Here is a 14,013-nt window from a genome sequence, read left to right as displayed (position 1 = left end):
CTCACAGCCCCTCCGGCCGTGGGCTTCGGGCTCTGACAGGTGTTGTTTTATTTGCCCTCAAACCAGCTCTCGGGCAGTGTCTTGTCTGAGGTCACAGAACACAGCACTGTCTGATGGAAGAGATACAACATGAATAACAGTTGACGAGATAATGATGCTCTGTGCTGCTCGGTGCTCTCCCTCCGTATCTGTCCCTGACTCCTTGGCAACCACAATTCTGTTCCGATAAGTGGGCCTGGGGTTGCAGAGGGCCTTTGTTTTTACTAATTCTCTAATTTAACCTTTTCTTTTTTCTTTTTTTTTTTTAATAAGAGGGGTGGTAAGGGAGAGGGGCCAATCCCATTTGGCCAGCAGAGCCAATGTCTGAGTAACCAGCTTAAAAACAATCTCTGTGCACCCAGAAAGATAGCTTTGATAAATGGGCCAAGCACAGATCTATCTATTTCTTGGCCAAGCGGCCTTATGTGTTGCGTGGGTCCCAGACCAGGGGGGGCCTCTCTTCAGAGGTCATGACAAAGGTGGCTCCATGTCGCGGTGGTTCCCAAGAGAGCGGGTCTTTGTCGTCAGCACAGAAAGGACAGAGCAACAGGAAGGAAGATGCTGACCACACCTGCTTGATTTAAGTTTGTGGGCCACCGACATCATTCCAGATTTTAAACAGTTTTAAATGTTTGCTGAATGAGCTTGATGCCTCTGAACAGTCCACTTAAAAATGGTTAAAGTGATAGAACTTATGCGTATTTTACCATGCACAAGAGATTCCTCCTCCCAACCCCCAAGAAAGTCTGCAGCAGCTGAAAGCGGCAGTGGGTCAAGCTTGGTATCATCACAGCCATGGTCGCCCGCCTTGCTTCTAAGAAGATACTTTGTGAAATATCTTCCTGAATTCAAAATACAGCATGTCCAGGAAGGGGTTAAAAAGAAGTTGGGAAACGAACCTGTTTGCTCAATGGGAACCTGGGGGACAGATTTGGAGTGTGGGATGGCTGCGTTCACCTTTCTCTATGAGAGTTGAACGAAAAAGGAGCTGTCTGATTTTATTTCATAATTATTCAGTTATCAATTATGTTATGATGCCATCATCCTAATTCTGACCCACTGCTTCCTAGGGACCTTGTTTTCAGCCTTCCAGGGCTGGAAAACGCTTTCTTGCTGTCCCTCAAACTGGAGAAACGTGCTTATGGGAGGGCAGAGGGAAAACAGGCCCTTAGGGCTGCCCCCAATCCGCTGCCCAAGAAAAGTCAGACTACAGATTCTTTGGGTGTGTGGCGCTGCTCTCTCCCCTGCTAAAATGAAACAGAGCGAGGACTTTAGTTCTTGTGTTAAAACTTCCTCCCTAGCTGTGAACGGATGGTAGGGTTAGGGCTCGATCACAAAATGAGGGAAATCTGCAGTGAGCAAGGCTCCCCCACCCCCTTCCCCAGCCGTGGCAGCTGACAGAATGTTCCCGCAGCTCCCACAGTAAGACGACCCAGGCTTTGCTCAGACAATGGGGCCTTGTGTGAAACAGCTGTCTCGGGGAGGTGCTCGCTGCTGTCTGACAGGGGCTTGCATGTTACAGAGATCCGTCTGGTGTTATCTGACTGAGACCAAAAGCCCAGATGGAACTGAGTGCTTCTAACTGGGATGCAGGCTAAAGACAGGGGCTCGGGTTTCAGCGGCCCCAGGACAAAATCCTAGTTGATTGTCCTTGCATATCTATCTTTGCCTCCTGAACTGTGGACAACGGATGTGTGGCATTTTCAGGCTTGATCTGAAACGAACGGATAAAACCCAAAGAGCATGCTGTACGCAGATTGGTTCCACTTTAACTTTGCCTGGTGACAGCGGCAGCCATGGTCGGGGGACTTGGCCTGGAGTCCCCAGAAGGCCTGTGAGCCTTGGCAGCGAATGTGGGGCGGGTAACAGAACTCCGTACAGGGTTTGCCTGCTTTCAGGCTGGTTACGGGTGCCGCGCCCCCTCATTGCTGGGACCGCCGATCGGTGCCATCTCCAGGCGTGCTCGGCTCTGTGTGGCCCGTGCTGCCTCCACAGCCTGTGGACCGGTGGGTAGCGGGCCAGGGAGCGCTCTGGGATTTTGGCAGCGCATCTGCCACAAGCCTGTTGTATTTCTAAGCTCGGGGAGTTGGGTGCATCTGAGCTCCTCCCTGTTTTATTCTCATCTTCCCTTTGAAGTGACCTTTAAAAGGTCCCTCCGCACCTCCCCTACACACACACAGTGCATAGTCTCTTTTTAAGGTCTGGCCAACCTGAAATTAGTGACCACAGAGGAAGTGGCAGTAATGAAAACTGCAACGTGCCTTGCGTTTAACCTTCTAGAAGGCTCAGTGTTGCACAGCACTGGGCATTAGGAGGAAGGCGTTGGGGCCAGAGGGACATTCCCCAGCATCTTTTTGGAGGTGTGTTTCCCTGGGTGTGGCCGGGGGCTGGGGGGGGGGGCACGGAGGCACAGAGGGGCGAAGACGGGGCAGAGGGAAGGCACAGCCACGCCAGGAAGGAGGCATCTCTCCTGGTCCCCGGGCCAGTGCTGTTCCCTCATTCCAGACACGTCTGTGGAGATGCAGAGACTGCAGAGAGGGACCCATTTGTGGAGCAGGATCCCCGCTCGCTTTCTCTAACAATAACTGTTTCTGTAGAAGATCATTGCAATGGGCTTCAAACGAGGCGTTTAGTCCTTCCATGTTGCCAGGGGCAGTGTTAACTCATTTCGTCTCATTCAGCTTTCAAAGGCTCCGACACTAGATTTATCTCTGTGATGTCGATGCTGTTACTGTCTCATGGCTGATGTAAGTGGAGATATGGTTGGGAACAGAACCACCTCTTACAAGTAAGACTCTTGGAGTATGGACTGGGGAAAAAACCAAAATCAGCTGAGTTTTTGAAAACTCTTTTACAAACAAAATCATATTTTCCCCCACGGCTGAGCCCTTTGGAAGCTCTGGTTTTAGTCCATGGGATGATTTCTACAGAAAATTACATTCTTTATTCATTAGCCTTTAATATATTCATCAATTCATTATTCTTTATTCATGTAAGCTTCAGCTTCTTTAAAAAAAAAAAAAAAACTCTTACTAAATTCAGAATAGCCACTGTCAGCCAGGAATGAAACACATCCGTGTTTTCTGGGGAGAACTTTTATTGACAACAGTCCTGGATCACAAATGTGTTTGAGAAGCAGCGGGGCAGTTGGTTGGAGAAATTCTTTTCCATGAGAACACACTCGTAAATAAAAATGCCTCCACATGGATAATCCTGACTTGAAATCACACAGATTTGGTCTCACAAATCCACATGCCTTTGGACTAAGTGAGTGGATCCAATTTTTAAAAATTCCTTTCCCCTCCTCATTCCTAAAGTCTATAACATTGAAAAACGGAAGAAAAAAAAAAGCCAAGTGAGTAAAAAGCAATCCAAAGTTGAGAATAAGGAGGTTTAATTCACCCACGAACATGTTCAACTTATCCCAAATGGCTTGGCTCTTCCGGCCTGAGTCAGCAGAACTAGGATTACAAACAGAAGACAGAGGAGTAATAGCCCCACCAAAACTCTATTAGCTAATTAATTAATCAAAACTGTAACGGAAAAAGTGGTGCTAAACATGGTCAAACCTTAAAGAATCAGAATGCTTCAAGCCTGGAATGTCGCGGTTAATTTAGTTTTCTGGTTACCTTACAGTTTGTAGATGAGTCAATGCATTTTAAAATCTATTCCTTCAGCGGGGTGTCAGGAGTTACATAGTCATGGTCTGTGCTATCGAATGGGCCTCTGATCTGGTTAGAAAGTCAGACATATGAACAGATAGTGCTGGAAAGAGTGTGGAGAGGGCAGAGACAGAGCTGTGCATGGGAATTTGAGGAGCCACATGAGGGAGGGGTGGAAGGCAGGAGGGCTTCCTGGAGGAGGCTCATCTAGCACAAGGGGTGGGGCCGTGTGGGCGCCAAGTTGAGAGGCACCCCCGGCTTAGTGCTGAGCCTGAGCAAATTCACTGAGGAGAGACTGCTTCTGGATTTGGGAAACTGGGGGCCCAGGGTCCTGAGAGAGCAGGCGGAGGTAAGGCTGGACAGGTGGGCCTCGTTTGCCAGGCCCTGAAGCGCATTTCCCTGCTTATCCCTGGGATGGTAAGGGATCGTGGAAAAGATCTAAGCATGGGGATTATATGAGATCAGAAAACCCTCCGGTTCCCTTAATAAGACCATACCTCCAAATTAGCAAGGGAAAGAGACCATTCACACTGTGGGTGGGGTGACGGGGCCTTATAGCCTAACTGGGATTTGGGGAGACAGGGGGCCTGTCGAGCGGTGCTGTAGCCGTGGCCGCGGCGGCTCCTGGGATGGGTCTGACCCCTCACTTTGCAGTGAGTCTGTTTTCCGCACAGGCTCTGGCGGGTGGTCTAAGTGTCCAGCCTTGGAGAAGGTCCTGCCTCCTCTGCGTACCGGTCATCCAGCAGTTTGTTGGCCACTGTTCCAGCTCTGATAGGCGGGGGAACTATGCCAGACTGTACAGATAGGCAGGAGGATCTGGGGCCTTGAATCAGTGTTATGGATACCTTCTCCATACAGACCCCGGAAATTATTCACTCACTCATTGACGCTTGTCTAAATCTGCCTGAATGAAAGCCACCAAAAAAGAGGACATTCAGTGCACACTGTAGGGGAGAGAGCAGGAGAAGTAATTCCCCGTGTGGGATCATGTTACCTTTGAGCTTCCCAGCTAAACCCAGAACCAAAGAATGTTGATAGGGCAGAGGAGTTACAATTCCTGCTGCCTCCAACCATATATTATTTCATTAAATAATCGGCAATCTTATGAAGAAGATATGATGATCACAGGACAGATAAAGAAAACAGAGTCTGTGACACAGTAAATTTCCCCAAGATCCGCAGCTGCTAGGTGGCTTTTCTGACTCCAGTGCCTGCACTCTTTCCGGTGTGTTAAGCAGAAAGCTAGAGAGGAGAGGGAGCATACTAGGTGAATTACGGTAGGAGGCGGGGCCTGGGAGGTGTCCACCGAGCATGTCCACCGTAGAAGCCTCACCTGTGGTGGGACAGCCAGACGGACTGGCTGTGTTGATATGCCGTGTCTAGGTTTCAGGGACGCGCCACTGGGGATATAAGAAATGTGCCAGTTCTTCTCTTTGATCACCACGGGGGCCTGGTGACCATGGAGCTGGCTCAGGCGGTAGAGTTGGAAGCAAAGAAACCAGTGCTTCTGACTTTTCAGCTCGGGGGCCCTAGCCCTTCTTGGAACATTAAATGCTTGTGTTAGTTATGCTTACGGATTTTTTCAGCCAAAGGGCCACACATATTTGTCACCGAACCAACCTACTGGCACAGAAACATAGAAACAAAGAGAAAAGTCGTTTTCCCAGTAAGACATGTCCAGCTGACCAGATAGTGATGTTTCCAGCTCGATACGCTGAGATGCTGGCGACCGGGAGGCCGCATCCCTGTGTGCGCCATCTCCCGTGGAGTGCCTTGTAACATCGGCTCTGACTTCTCCAGGGGCTCCGACTGGAGCTGGACCTGATTTTATTACCAGTTTTTATCCAGATCCACCGGGGAATGGGATGATTCTGCTTTGGTTTCTTAGCCAGGAGTCGCTTGATCCTTAGCAAATTCCTCACAAGATGTGGAACACTGGTTTTGACTCAGCAAAAATTCATTCATATCCCCAAAGGAAACGGCCTTTGTTTTCCTTCGCAGCCACAGCACTTCAGAGAAATTGTTCCTTCTCTTCACCCCTATGCCTTTTATATCACCTCCTTGTTCCCCAGATAAAAATGATGCCCCGTGGGGGTCAATGGGAGGCAAGGGGTGTGCTCCTTTCTAGATGTCTGGGGTTTTGATTGACTGTGGCCAGGAGCTGTGAAATCACAGTTTTCATAAAGGACTATTTTGTCTTTCTCTGCTTCTCACTACAATGCAGTCTTTGAAAGAAAAACCAAAACTTGGACCTTACACCCGCCGTCTATTTCATGGGATCCCGGCTCCTCTGTTCTTTAACTGACTGAGATGTCTTCGTGCGACAATGACTTCTTGTAGATATGCTCCGCCCTCCAGCCCCATGTAGGACAGGGATCAGGTTTGCTGAACTTCTTCAGATTCCCCCAGTGACTTGGTACAGCTGCCCCCCTCCCTATCCATGGGCACTGGCTACAGAGTGTGGATAAAGGAAGGACATCACCCTGACATGCCATCAGTTAAGTAGTTTCAGACCCGATTTTCAGTAAATGTTGGGAGGGAAGGGCACAGCTGGACCCGGTCCCCAGGGAAGGCAACTTTTTTCAAGTGAAATGATGCTATCTGCCCTGCTTCCCAGGGTCTTGTGAAGCTCAGATTCAATGTGTATGTGAAAGTGCTTTGAAATACAAGGTAATAATATTACAACTAGGCAGATTTTTGCAAAAACCAAATGGCGATGGCCTTCCAACCGACTTTCCTGGCTTTGTGTTTTGAACTAACCTTCCTCCAGGCCTGTGTGACAAATATGAAATTTACTTTCAGGAGGAAAGAGTTCTTTCACTCACCAAGGGAGTGTCTAAGGAAAAACAAAACAAAACAAGAGCTATCAGAGTTTCTTTCCTGCAGGGAGTTTTTAGTTCTCCAGAACAGCAAGCGTGAAGGGCGCAGAGGTGGGAGTTACTGTCTGCGGGTCCCAGGCCCTCCTGTCTCATGCTTTCCCTCTTGAATCCAAACCCTCATCTCCCCGACCCTGGGCCTAGGGAAGCTGCTCACCTGGGTGGACACTGGAAATTCCAGGAATCCCGGAGCCAGCAGGGAATTTCCATTCAAAGAACAAGATGGTAAAAACCCGGGAAACAGAAGGACCACGACTCCACCCCCGGTGTTTTCACTCCCACCCGACCAAGCTGAAGGAAGACAGAAGTCCCCTGTTTTTCTTCCAGGAAGCCCTCCAAGCTAGCCCCTACCTGAGTGGTTGGCTGGCCCCTGAACGCTTAGAGCGGGGCTTCCTCCTCATTTGAGAATCACTGTCTTACTCAGCTGGTCTTGCTCTGACGTTCTATTATGTAGCTTGGGTATTTGGATGTAAATGAGAACCATCCGCTCAAAGTCTTGAGGTCTACCCAGATACCCTGAGTTTCTCTACAGAACCCAGGAGCTAGGCAAACCCAGGCTGGAGACCTGGGTTCTATGTCTAAACTTTCAGGGATCATTCTGAGATTTGCTGATGTCCATCCTGCCCTTTGACAAGATCATTTAGAGAGGTTTCCAGAAACCTCAGGGTTTGCCTAAAGCCAAGTGTTCACTTAGGAAGTGCCTTCTCCGATCCGTCTCTGGTCTGGGACAGGTCTTCCAAAGCTCGTACCTGTCCTAGACAGCCAAGGATGCTGGTCACCCTTGAATATAATCCAGACTTTGGGGTTTTTCCTCTTCTGGGCAGAGCAAACATGGGGTCCACGATCGCATACCCATGGTGTGGTGTCTTGGTCCTCGATATTAACAGACACTTATTGAGTGCTTGCTGTATAATCAGATACAGTCTAAGCTATTCACATGCGTTGCCGCTTTTAACCTTTACAACAACCCTACCAATAGCGACCCTCAGCCCCATTTTACATATAAGAAAACAGATTAGAGGGGTACAGCTCAGCGGTAGAGCAGTGCTCAGCTCGCACAGGTCCTGGGTTCAGTCCCCAGTGCCTCTGTTAAGGGGAAAAAACCAGATTAGGTGACCTGCCCAGGGTCAGTGTTCCAGTTGACCTTTGGCCAGCTGAGGGCCTGAACCCTTAACTTCCATGGTGCCCTGTGTCTCAACATGCTGTCCTTTCTGCTTTGGGGGGTTGAGGAAGGGAGAGGAGGCCTCCCACACGTGACTGATCAGTTAAAGAGGAAAAGGGTAACCATCCCGAAAGATCATAAAAGCAGATTGAAAAAATGTAAACACCTAGGCCTGAAGAATTGCTGCCGGACGGCTCTCAAGGGGGAGCCCCTGGCCACCGGCGGGGAGGCAGGTCTCTGCCCTTCAGCTGGGTGCTGTGACGGGCGGTCCTGCCCGAGGGGCGAGCTCAGTGGTAGAGCGCATGCTTAGCACGCACGAGGTCCTGGGTTCAATCCCTAGTGTACCTCCATTAAAAAAATAATCGTAATAAATAAACCTAATTACTCCCCCTTCCTCCAACGAAACAAAGCGAAGCGATGCCCTGCGTTACCAGCGCGGGAAAGCTGAAGCATTTGCGCAGTGCCCGGGTAGAGGGCACATCCGAAACGACTCTCCAGCCTGGCAGTTTTAAGCAGGGAAGCAGATGACTGGGAAACCCTGGGCCAACATGAAGTTGCTTTTCGTTTTGTTTTCTTCTTTGTGGGGAATGAGGTCAAGAAAGGGAGACCTAGTTCCACTCTCAGACTCGGTGAATTCAGGACAAAACGGCAGCAGCAGAAATGTTGCTTCAGTCCCATAAAATCCTTCCCAAGATCTCCAACCCGGCAGGCGCCCGCGGAGGAGCCTCCCCTCTGGCTTTCTCCGTGGGCGCCTTCTCCCCATCCTTCCTGACCTGGAGGGCGTGCGGAGGCCTGCCCGGTGGCAGCAGGGCCACGTCCCCACCGGGAGGAGGGGGAGCCTCGGGGACGATGCCGAGCTGGGGACCACTTTGTGCGGAGGACCCCGCCCCGTCTCCGCACGTCAGTCAGCTGAAAGGTTCGCAAAGGGGAAGAATGTCTGCACAGTGCATAGGGAATTAAACCCAAATGAACAATAAAGTGCGTCTGTGGAGTGGAAAAGCTGGGACGGTGCTGGTGTTCCCTAGGCAACAGGCTGAAAATGTTCACTCCTTAGAAAATCTCTCAACCGGCCATGGCTTTTTCCTGACAGTACCAGTGACTGAGCTCCGGGAAAATAATGAAGGCTATGGATGGGACATGGTGAGTGCCAAGAGACCCCCCTCCAAGTTAGGGCTGCTTTCCTTATGCTTGGATTAGAATTAGAAAAATAAGCTAGCAGTTCGTGACTGCCAACACAAATAAATCCATAACTATCCTGGTAAACACTTGAGATTCATCCTGCAGTAAAAGGGAAACAAAACAAAAAGAAACTGCTTCCTCTCTTAGTAACATCCAGGGCTGTGATGGAAAACTCCGTTATTCCTAAGATGCATGATGACCACGTGTTTTCTTCCAAGTCGGTTTTGTGCTTTCACCTGGGAGCCTCGGTTACACAGAGCCGCGGAGTGACGCCCCGCCGGCGCAGTGTGCGCCTGCGCGTGCAGCGTGCATGACGGTGCCCCCTAATGACTACAGCTTAACTTCCTCTTTGCTTTACCAGACTAAATCTCAGCAGTGAGATATCGTGTGTAAACTTTTGTATGTTTGCTTTTTTCAGTTCTAGGGAAAATCCGAACTGCAGTGGGCAGTGCCCAACTTCTTATGGCCCAGAAATTCTACCAGTTCAGAGAACTGTGTGAAGAAAACCTGGTAGGTAACATTTCGCATCATTTCCCTGGTCATATCACGAGAAGAAACATGTCAGCAAGCTTGGTCCAACTAAAGTAAAACTGATCTTGAACCAAGTCAGAGCTCATCAGACTCTCTTACCTGGAATGGAGAATTTTCTGATGAATTGTATTTCCTGCTTTTCTCAAAATTATTTATTTTATACTTAATCTAGGAAGAAAAATTCAATCAAGTTAAAACTCCATTTCCTGCCTTTTTTTTTTTGTAATTGAAAACTTACCATTTTCCTGGCCTGCACAGACATCTCTGATTTCATTATTCTTACCAAAATATGGAACAACCTGATATTTCAAAAACAATATTACAGAAAAAATCATTTTGGATAATGAGTTTCTTTCTGAAATAGTCATCAGGTTCAGCCATCTGAATCCCTTATCAGAGTCTCTGTTTTAATTTAAGAGTCAGAGGTGGAGGGCATCAAAAAATATAGATGAGAGAAATGAATTGTTCATCCTTCTTGAACATACAGAAAACTAAATAAAGCAGAACAAAGAGACAAAAAACAAAAACAAAAACAAAAAAACCCAGCATCAAAGACATTTTAAAACACTGACAGCAAAACACAACGGCAAGAGCTTCCTCGCATAATTTTTTTTAATGCTACCATCTCCACAAGTGCTATTCCACCAAAAAAAAAAAAAAAAAGGCTTTTCTTAGTTAATTAATGGTCCAGCTGGAACTAAAATACAGAAAATAAAAAGCAACTTGCTTTTCTTGTGGAAGGTGAAACCATAATCACTTGCAATCTAACCAACCCAAACTAAGGTTTTAGCGTCTCAACCACATCGTCTTGTTACCAAGGACAAATACAGACAGAATGGGGTTCATCTAGATGAGGCTCACCCTAGAGAAAATATAAAGTATACAAAGGTGGTGCCTTCCACCCCTCTTCCCAGGCTTTTCTTTTGGAAACCTCCCTTTGGGGCTATCCTTTCCCTCCTCCTTATCCCCACCTCCCACATCTAGAGTTCACTGCCCCTCCTTTGGCAAAACTTAATTGACCTTTCTTTCACCTTCTCAGAAAATCTAGTGTGGATCATGAGATAATATATATTAGTAAGTGTATTGATATGTGATTCAACCAATAGTTTACTGAACTTCGCTATGTGTCGGGTACAGAATTCTTGCTAATTTGTAAACTCGCTCATGTGTCACTGATCTTAACTAATGATTCTTTGCTCTTTAAATGTCAGAAAGTTCATATAAAGCTATATTTCTCAAACTGGCCAAAATATGCACGTGGAGGCCAATAAGTACATGCTACAGAGCAAACACAGCACACTTTTAAAGGAATTATCTAAGGAGCAGGTACATTAGGAAATAGAAGGCAAACACCATGCAGATTTGGGAGATGAAACTGCAGGCAAAATGTTTTGAAAAGTTGGCAGACTTTCTAGGGAAGGTCAGCGTCGTTCAAGCCAGCTTTGAAGTTTCCTAGTTCCCGCTGGGCTCCCGTTCCTTGGCCGCCAGGGAACGGAGGTGTGAAGTGTGACAAGCAGGTTGGAGGTGGGCTGAGGGGGAGCCACACGGTGGTGTGTGGATGAGGGCAAAGAGAGTCAGTCCTTAACCACCAAAGAAAAGCTCGTATTATCTATCAGATGCATCACTACAGACGTCTATGTGCATGTTCAGATGTGTTCTCACATTTGTCCTATTGTGTTATAATTGATTTAAAGCTAATTCATTTCCAAATGATTTTGTCCAAGTGCTTATGATAACGTGACTTCCTCTATTAGTAATGTCTTAATTGTTAAACACATAGTACTTTGAAAAATCCAGTTCTTTTATTACTTATTTGTTTGCCCTACTAATTCATGCAACACGAGTATTAAAATGAATCTTATTTCAGATTCCTTATCTGTTCTCTGGAATATGTTGGATGTCATGGAGTCAAACACTGACTGAATAATAATCTACTGTCTTTTTTTTCTAAGATGGCATTTTCATTTAAATCTAGTTTTAAATGCATTTTGTCACAGATCATACATTCTGGGATTTTTCACATGGTTAGCCTCTCCCACCAGCCCTTATCCATAGGTGTTGTTTTACAGAAGAAATGTTTTACAACCTTGACATTGAGAATCACTGAGTCAGACATGTGTAAAATGATCATTTGAAGTGTAATCTTTTTAAAAGTCAAACTCACAGAGAGTATAAAAGTGGTTGCCTGGGGCTCAGGGCCAGGGGAATAGGGAGAGGTTGGTAAGATGGTACAGAGTTTCAGGATTAAGATGAGTAAGGTCTGAGGCTCTAACGTACAGCGTGGTAACTGCAGCAGATAATGGTGTATCGTATAATTGAACTTTGCTAAGACAGTAGAACCTAAAGGTTCTCACACACACAGAAAGATAAATATGTCAAGTGATGATGTGTTAACTCGATGGGAGACAATGTATGTGTCCATCAGACCATCACATTGTACACTTTAAATTACAAGTGTACCATTTGTACCATCACAAGTTAGACTTATAATTTTCTTCGTCAGTTATTCCTTAATAAAAGTGAATATATATATCACATAAAACATATGTACCTAGAGCGTTTTAAATAAAGTACCATTTGTAGCCCTGCTTTTATCTCCTGTCTGCAAACCAAAAGGAACTCAGCGTCCTTACGTTATTTGAAATATTTGAGAATGCCACTTTGGTCCTCTGCTTGTTGTCACAGATCACCTCTAGAGCATGAATTTTTTTTTTTTTTTCTCTTGTGCAGAATCTCAATGCTCATCCAAGGCCCACCTACCAGGATTTGGCGGGGTTCTGGGACATGCTGCAGTTGTCCATAGAAAATATTAGTATGAAATTTGATGAACTTCATCAGTTAAAGGCCAATAATTGGAAACAGATGGATCCTCTTGACAAGAAGGTAGAACAATGTAGATTTTGTATGGTTCATTTAAAAACCTGCACAAACCCTGGACAGTCTAAATAGGCTTCTGCTTTCAGTCTTGCTGTTTACAATGTGAAATGGAGCTGATATCATATTAATTTCATTGTAATGACAATGTTTACATAGTAATCATTTGGGATATTATCTGTAATATGTTTCAGGCATATTTTTAAAGAAAAACTTGTCTTTGTGAATTGGAAAATGGGAATGTGGCTTTTTTGTTAATTAAACTTTAAGTTAAACCATTTTAGTCACTGGAAGGAACTGCCTCCCTTTTGCTTTTTAAACTAAAATAAATGACATCTTCAGTGCATGATTACATAGAGCAAGAGTTCAACTTCCTTACACCCTAGGATGTGTTTCCGAGAAAATAGGAAGCCTGAAAAACTAACCGACTTTGATAATCATTTCATAAATATAGTAATAAAGAAACCACTGCTGTTCAAGTCTAAAAATATACACACCATAAAGTTTCACAGTAATCATAAATGTTGGGTTTTTTTTTTTTTTTAAAGAGTTTTACTTTTGGTGGATTTGCCTTGGGGAATATTGCTCCCTGAGTTCCTCGTGCAAGAGCTTAGAAATAAAGACTCAAATTCTTTGACTTGAATTAATAAACTGCAGTTTTTACACTTGATCATGGTGGCTCCAGCAGGCTCTCACAGGTATCCAATGTCCACTTCCGCAGGCTGCCCTGGCATGCATGACTTTTTTTTAAAAAAATGATTTGCTATCCTATGGCCTGAGGTCAAATGTTTCTAAGAGATTCAGCTTCTAAAAATTAGGCACAGCTATTCCTGTGATGCCCTTTTCTGATACCTTCACCTACCAGAGAGCGAAGGGCGGTCCAATCCACTCTGTCGCCACCCATCATAATATAAGGGTTCTCAGACTCAGTGGGCTGCCAGGAGAATCCCAGTGCCAAGGGACGGTGCATAATCGAAGAGGCCACCACTGTCACCATCAGGGTCCCTCATCTCCAGTTCTATCACCGTCAACCCTGGGGGGTTTAGTGTTAAGCATCAAAGTACCAGTGATGTCTGGGTGGCCTCTCACTTGGGAAGTCAGACATTTGCACTCAATCTACTTTTATTTAATCTGTGTCTTAAACTCTCTGCTAAATAAGCTCTTAAATTGGTCTTATTTTAAGAAGACACTAAGATGTGCACACATACTGGTTATTTAGATTTTGGAGCTGATCCATCTAATTTCTCATTCATTGATTTTTTAAAAAATTATTTAAAAAAAATAAAATGTGCAAGGAAAGGAAAATATGACTAAAATGTTTCCAATAGTCATACTTTTAAAAGTATCCACTGAGTTGCTCAACAATGAAGATTTTAGATGTCCAAAAGCAGTGAAGCTAAGAATTGATATCTGTAACCCAGTGACAGTTACACAGTAAATCATTAGGTAACTTGATTTCAAAGTCTTCACTCACTTTATGTCTTCATCACCCCACGAACTAGAGGGGAAAAATGAACAAACACAATCAGAGTTGGTGGAATAGCGTTTGCACCCTGTGCTCACAAGACTCCACCTTAAACAGCCCGTGGGCAACTCCAAGGTGGTAAGTTTAACGATGCACTGCACCCACCTGGGCAAAGACGAACTGCTGTGAAGAACCTGAGTGTTAAGAATGCCCTTTGGTGAATCA

At 45.8% G+C, this 14,013-nt stretch overlaps 1 protein-coding gene across 14 annotated transcripts in view; it reads left to right on the top strand.

Annotated features, from left to right (window-relative positions):
- Positions 1 to 14,013, top strand: part of DLGAP1 (DLG associated protein 1) — a 342,691-nt gene that overhangs the window by 327,380 nt on the left and 1,298 nt on the right. For 11 of the 14 annotated variants that reach the window (XM_064481562.1, XM_064481561.1, XM_010976379.3 and 8 more), the window contains 2 exons: positions 9,337 to 9,428; positions 12,180 to 12,332. In XM_064481562.1, coding sequence (XP_064337632.1) covers positions 9,337 to 9,428; positions 12,180 to 12,332 — 245 coding nt within the window. Of the gene's footprint in view, positions 1 to 9,336; positions 9,429 to 12,179; positions 13,024 to 14,013 lie in introns of those variants that run through there. The other 3 variants (XM_064481568.1, XM_064481569.1, XM_064481565.1) reach the window with 2 other exon arrangements.

Source organism: Camelus dromedarius, chromosome 32 (assembly GCF_036321535.1).
Source record: "Camelus dromedarius isolate mCamDro1 chromosome 32, mCamDro1.pat, whole genome shotgun sequence".
Classification (NCBI taxonomy): domain Eukaryota; kingdom Metazoa; phylum Chordata; class Mammalia; order Artiodactyla; family Camelidae; genus Camelus; species Camelus dromedarius.
This window is presented reverse-complemented; position numbering and strand designations above follow the sequence as displayed.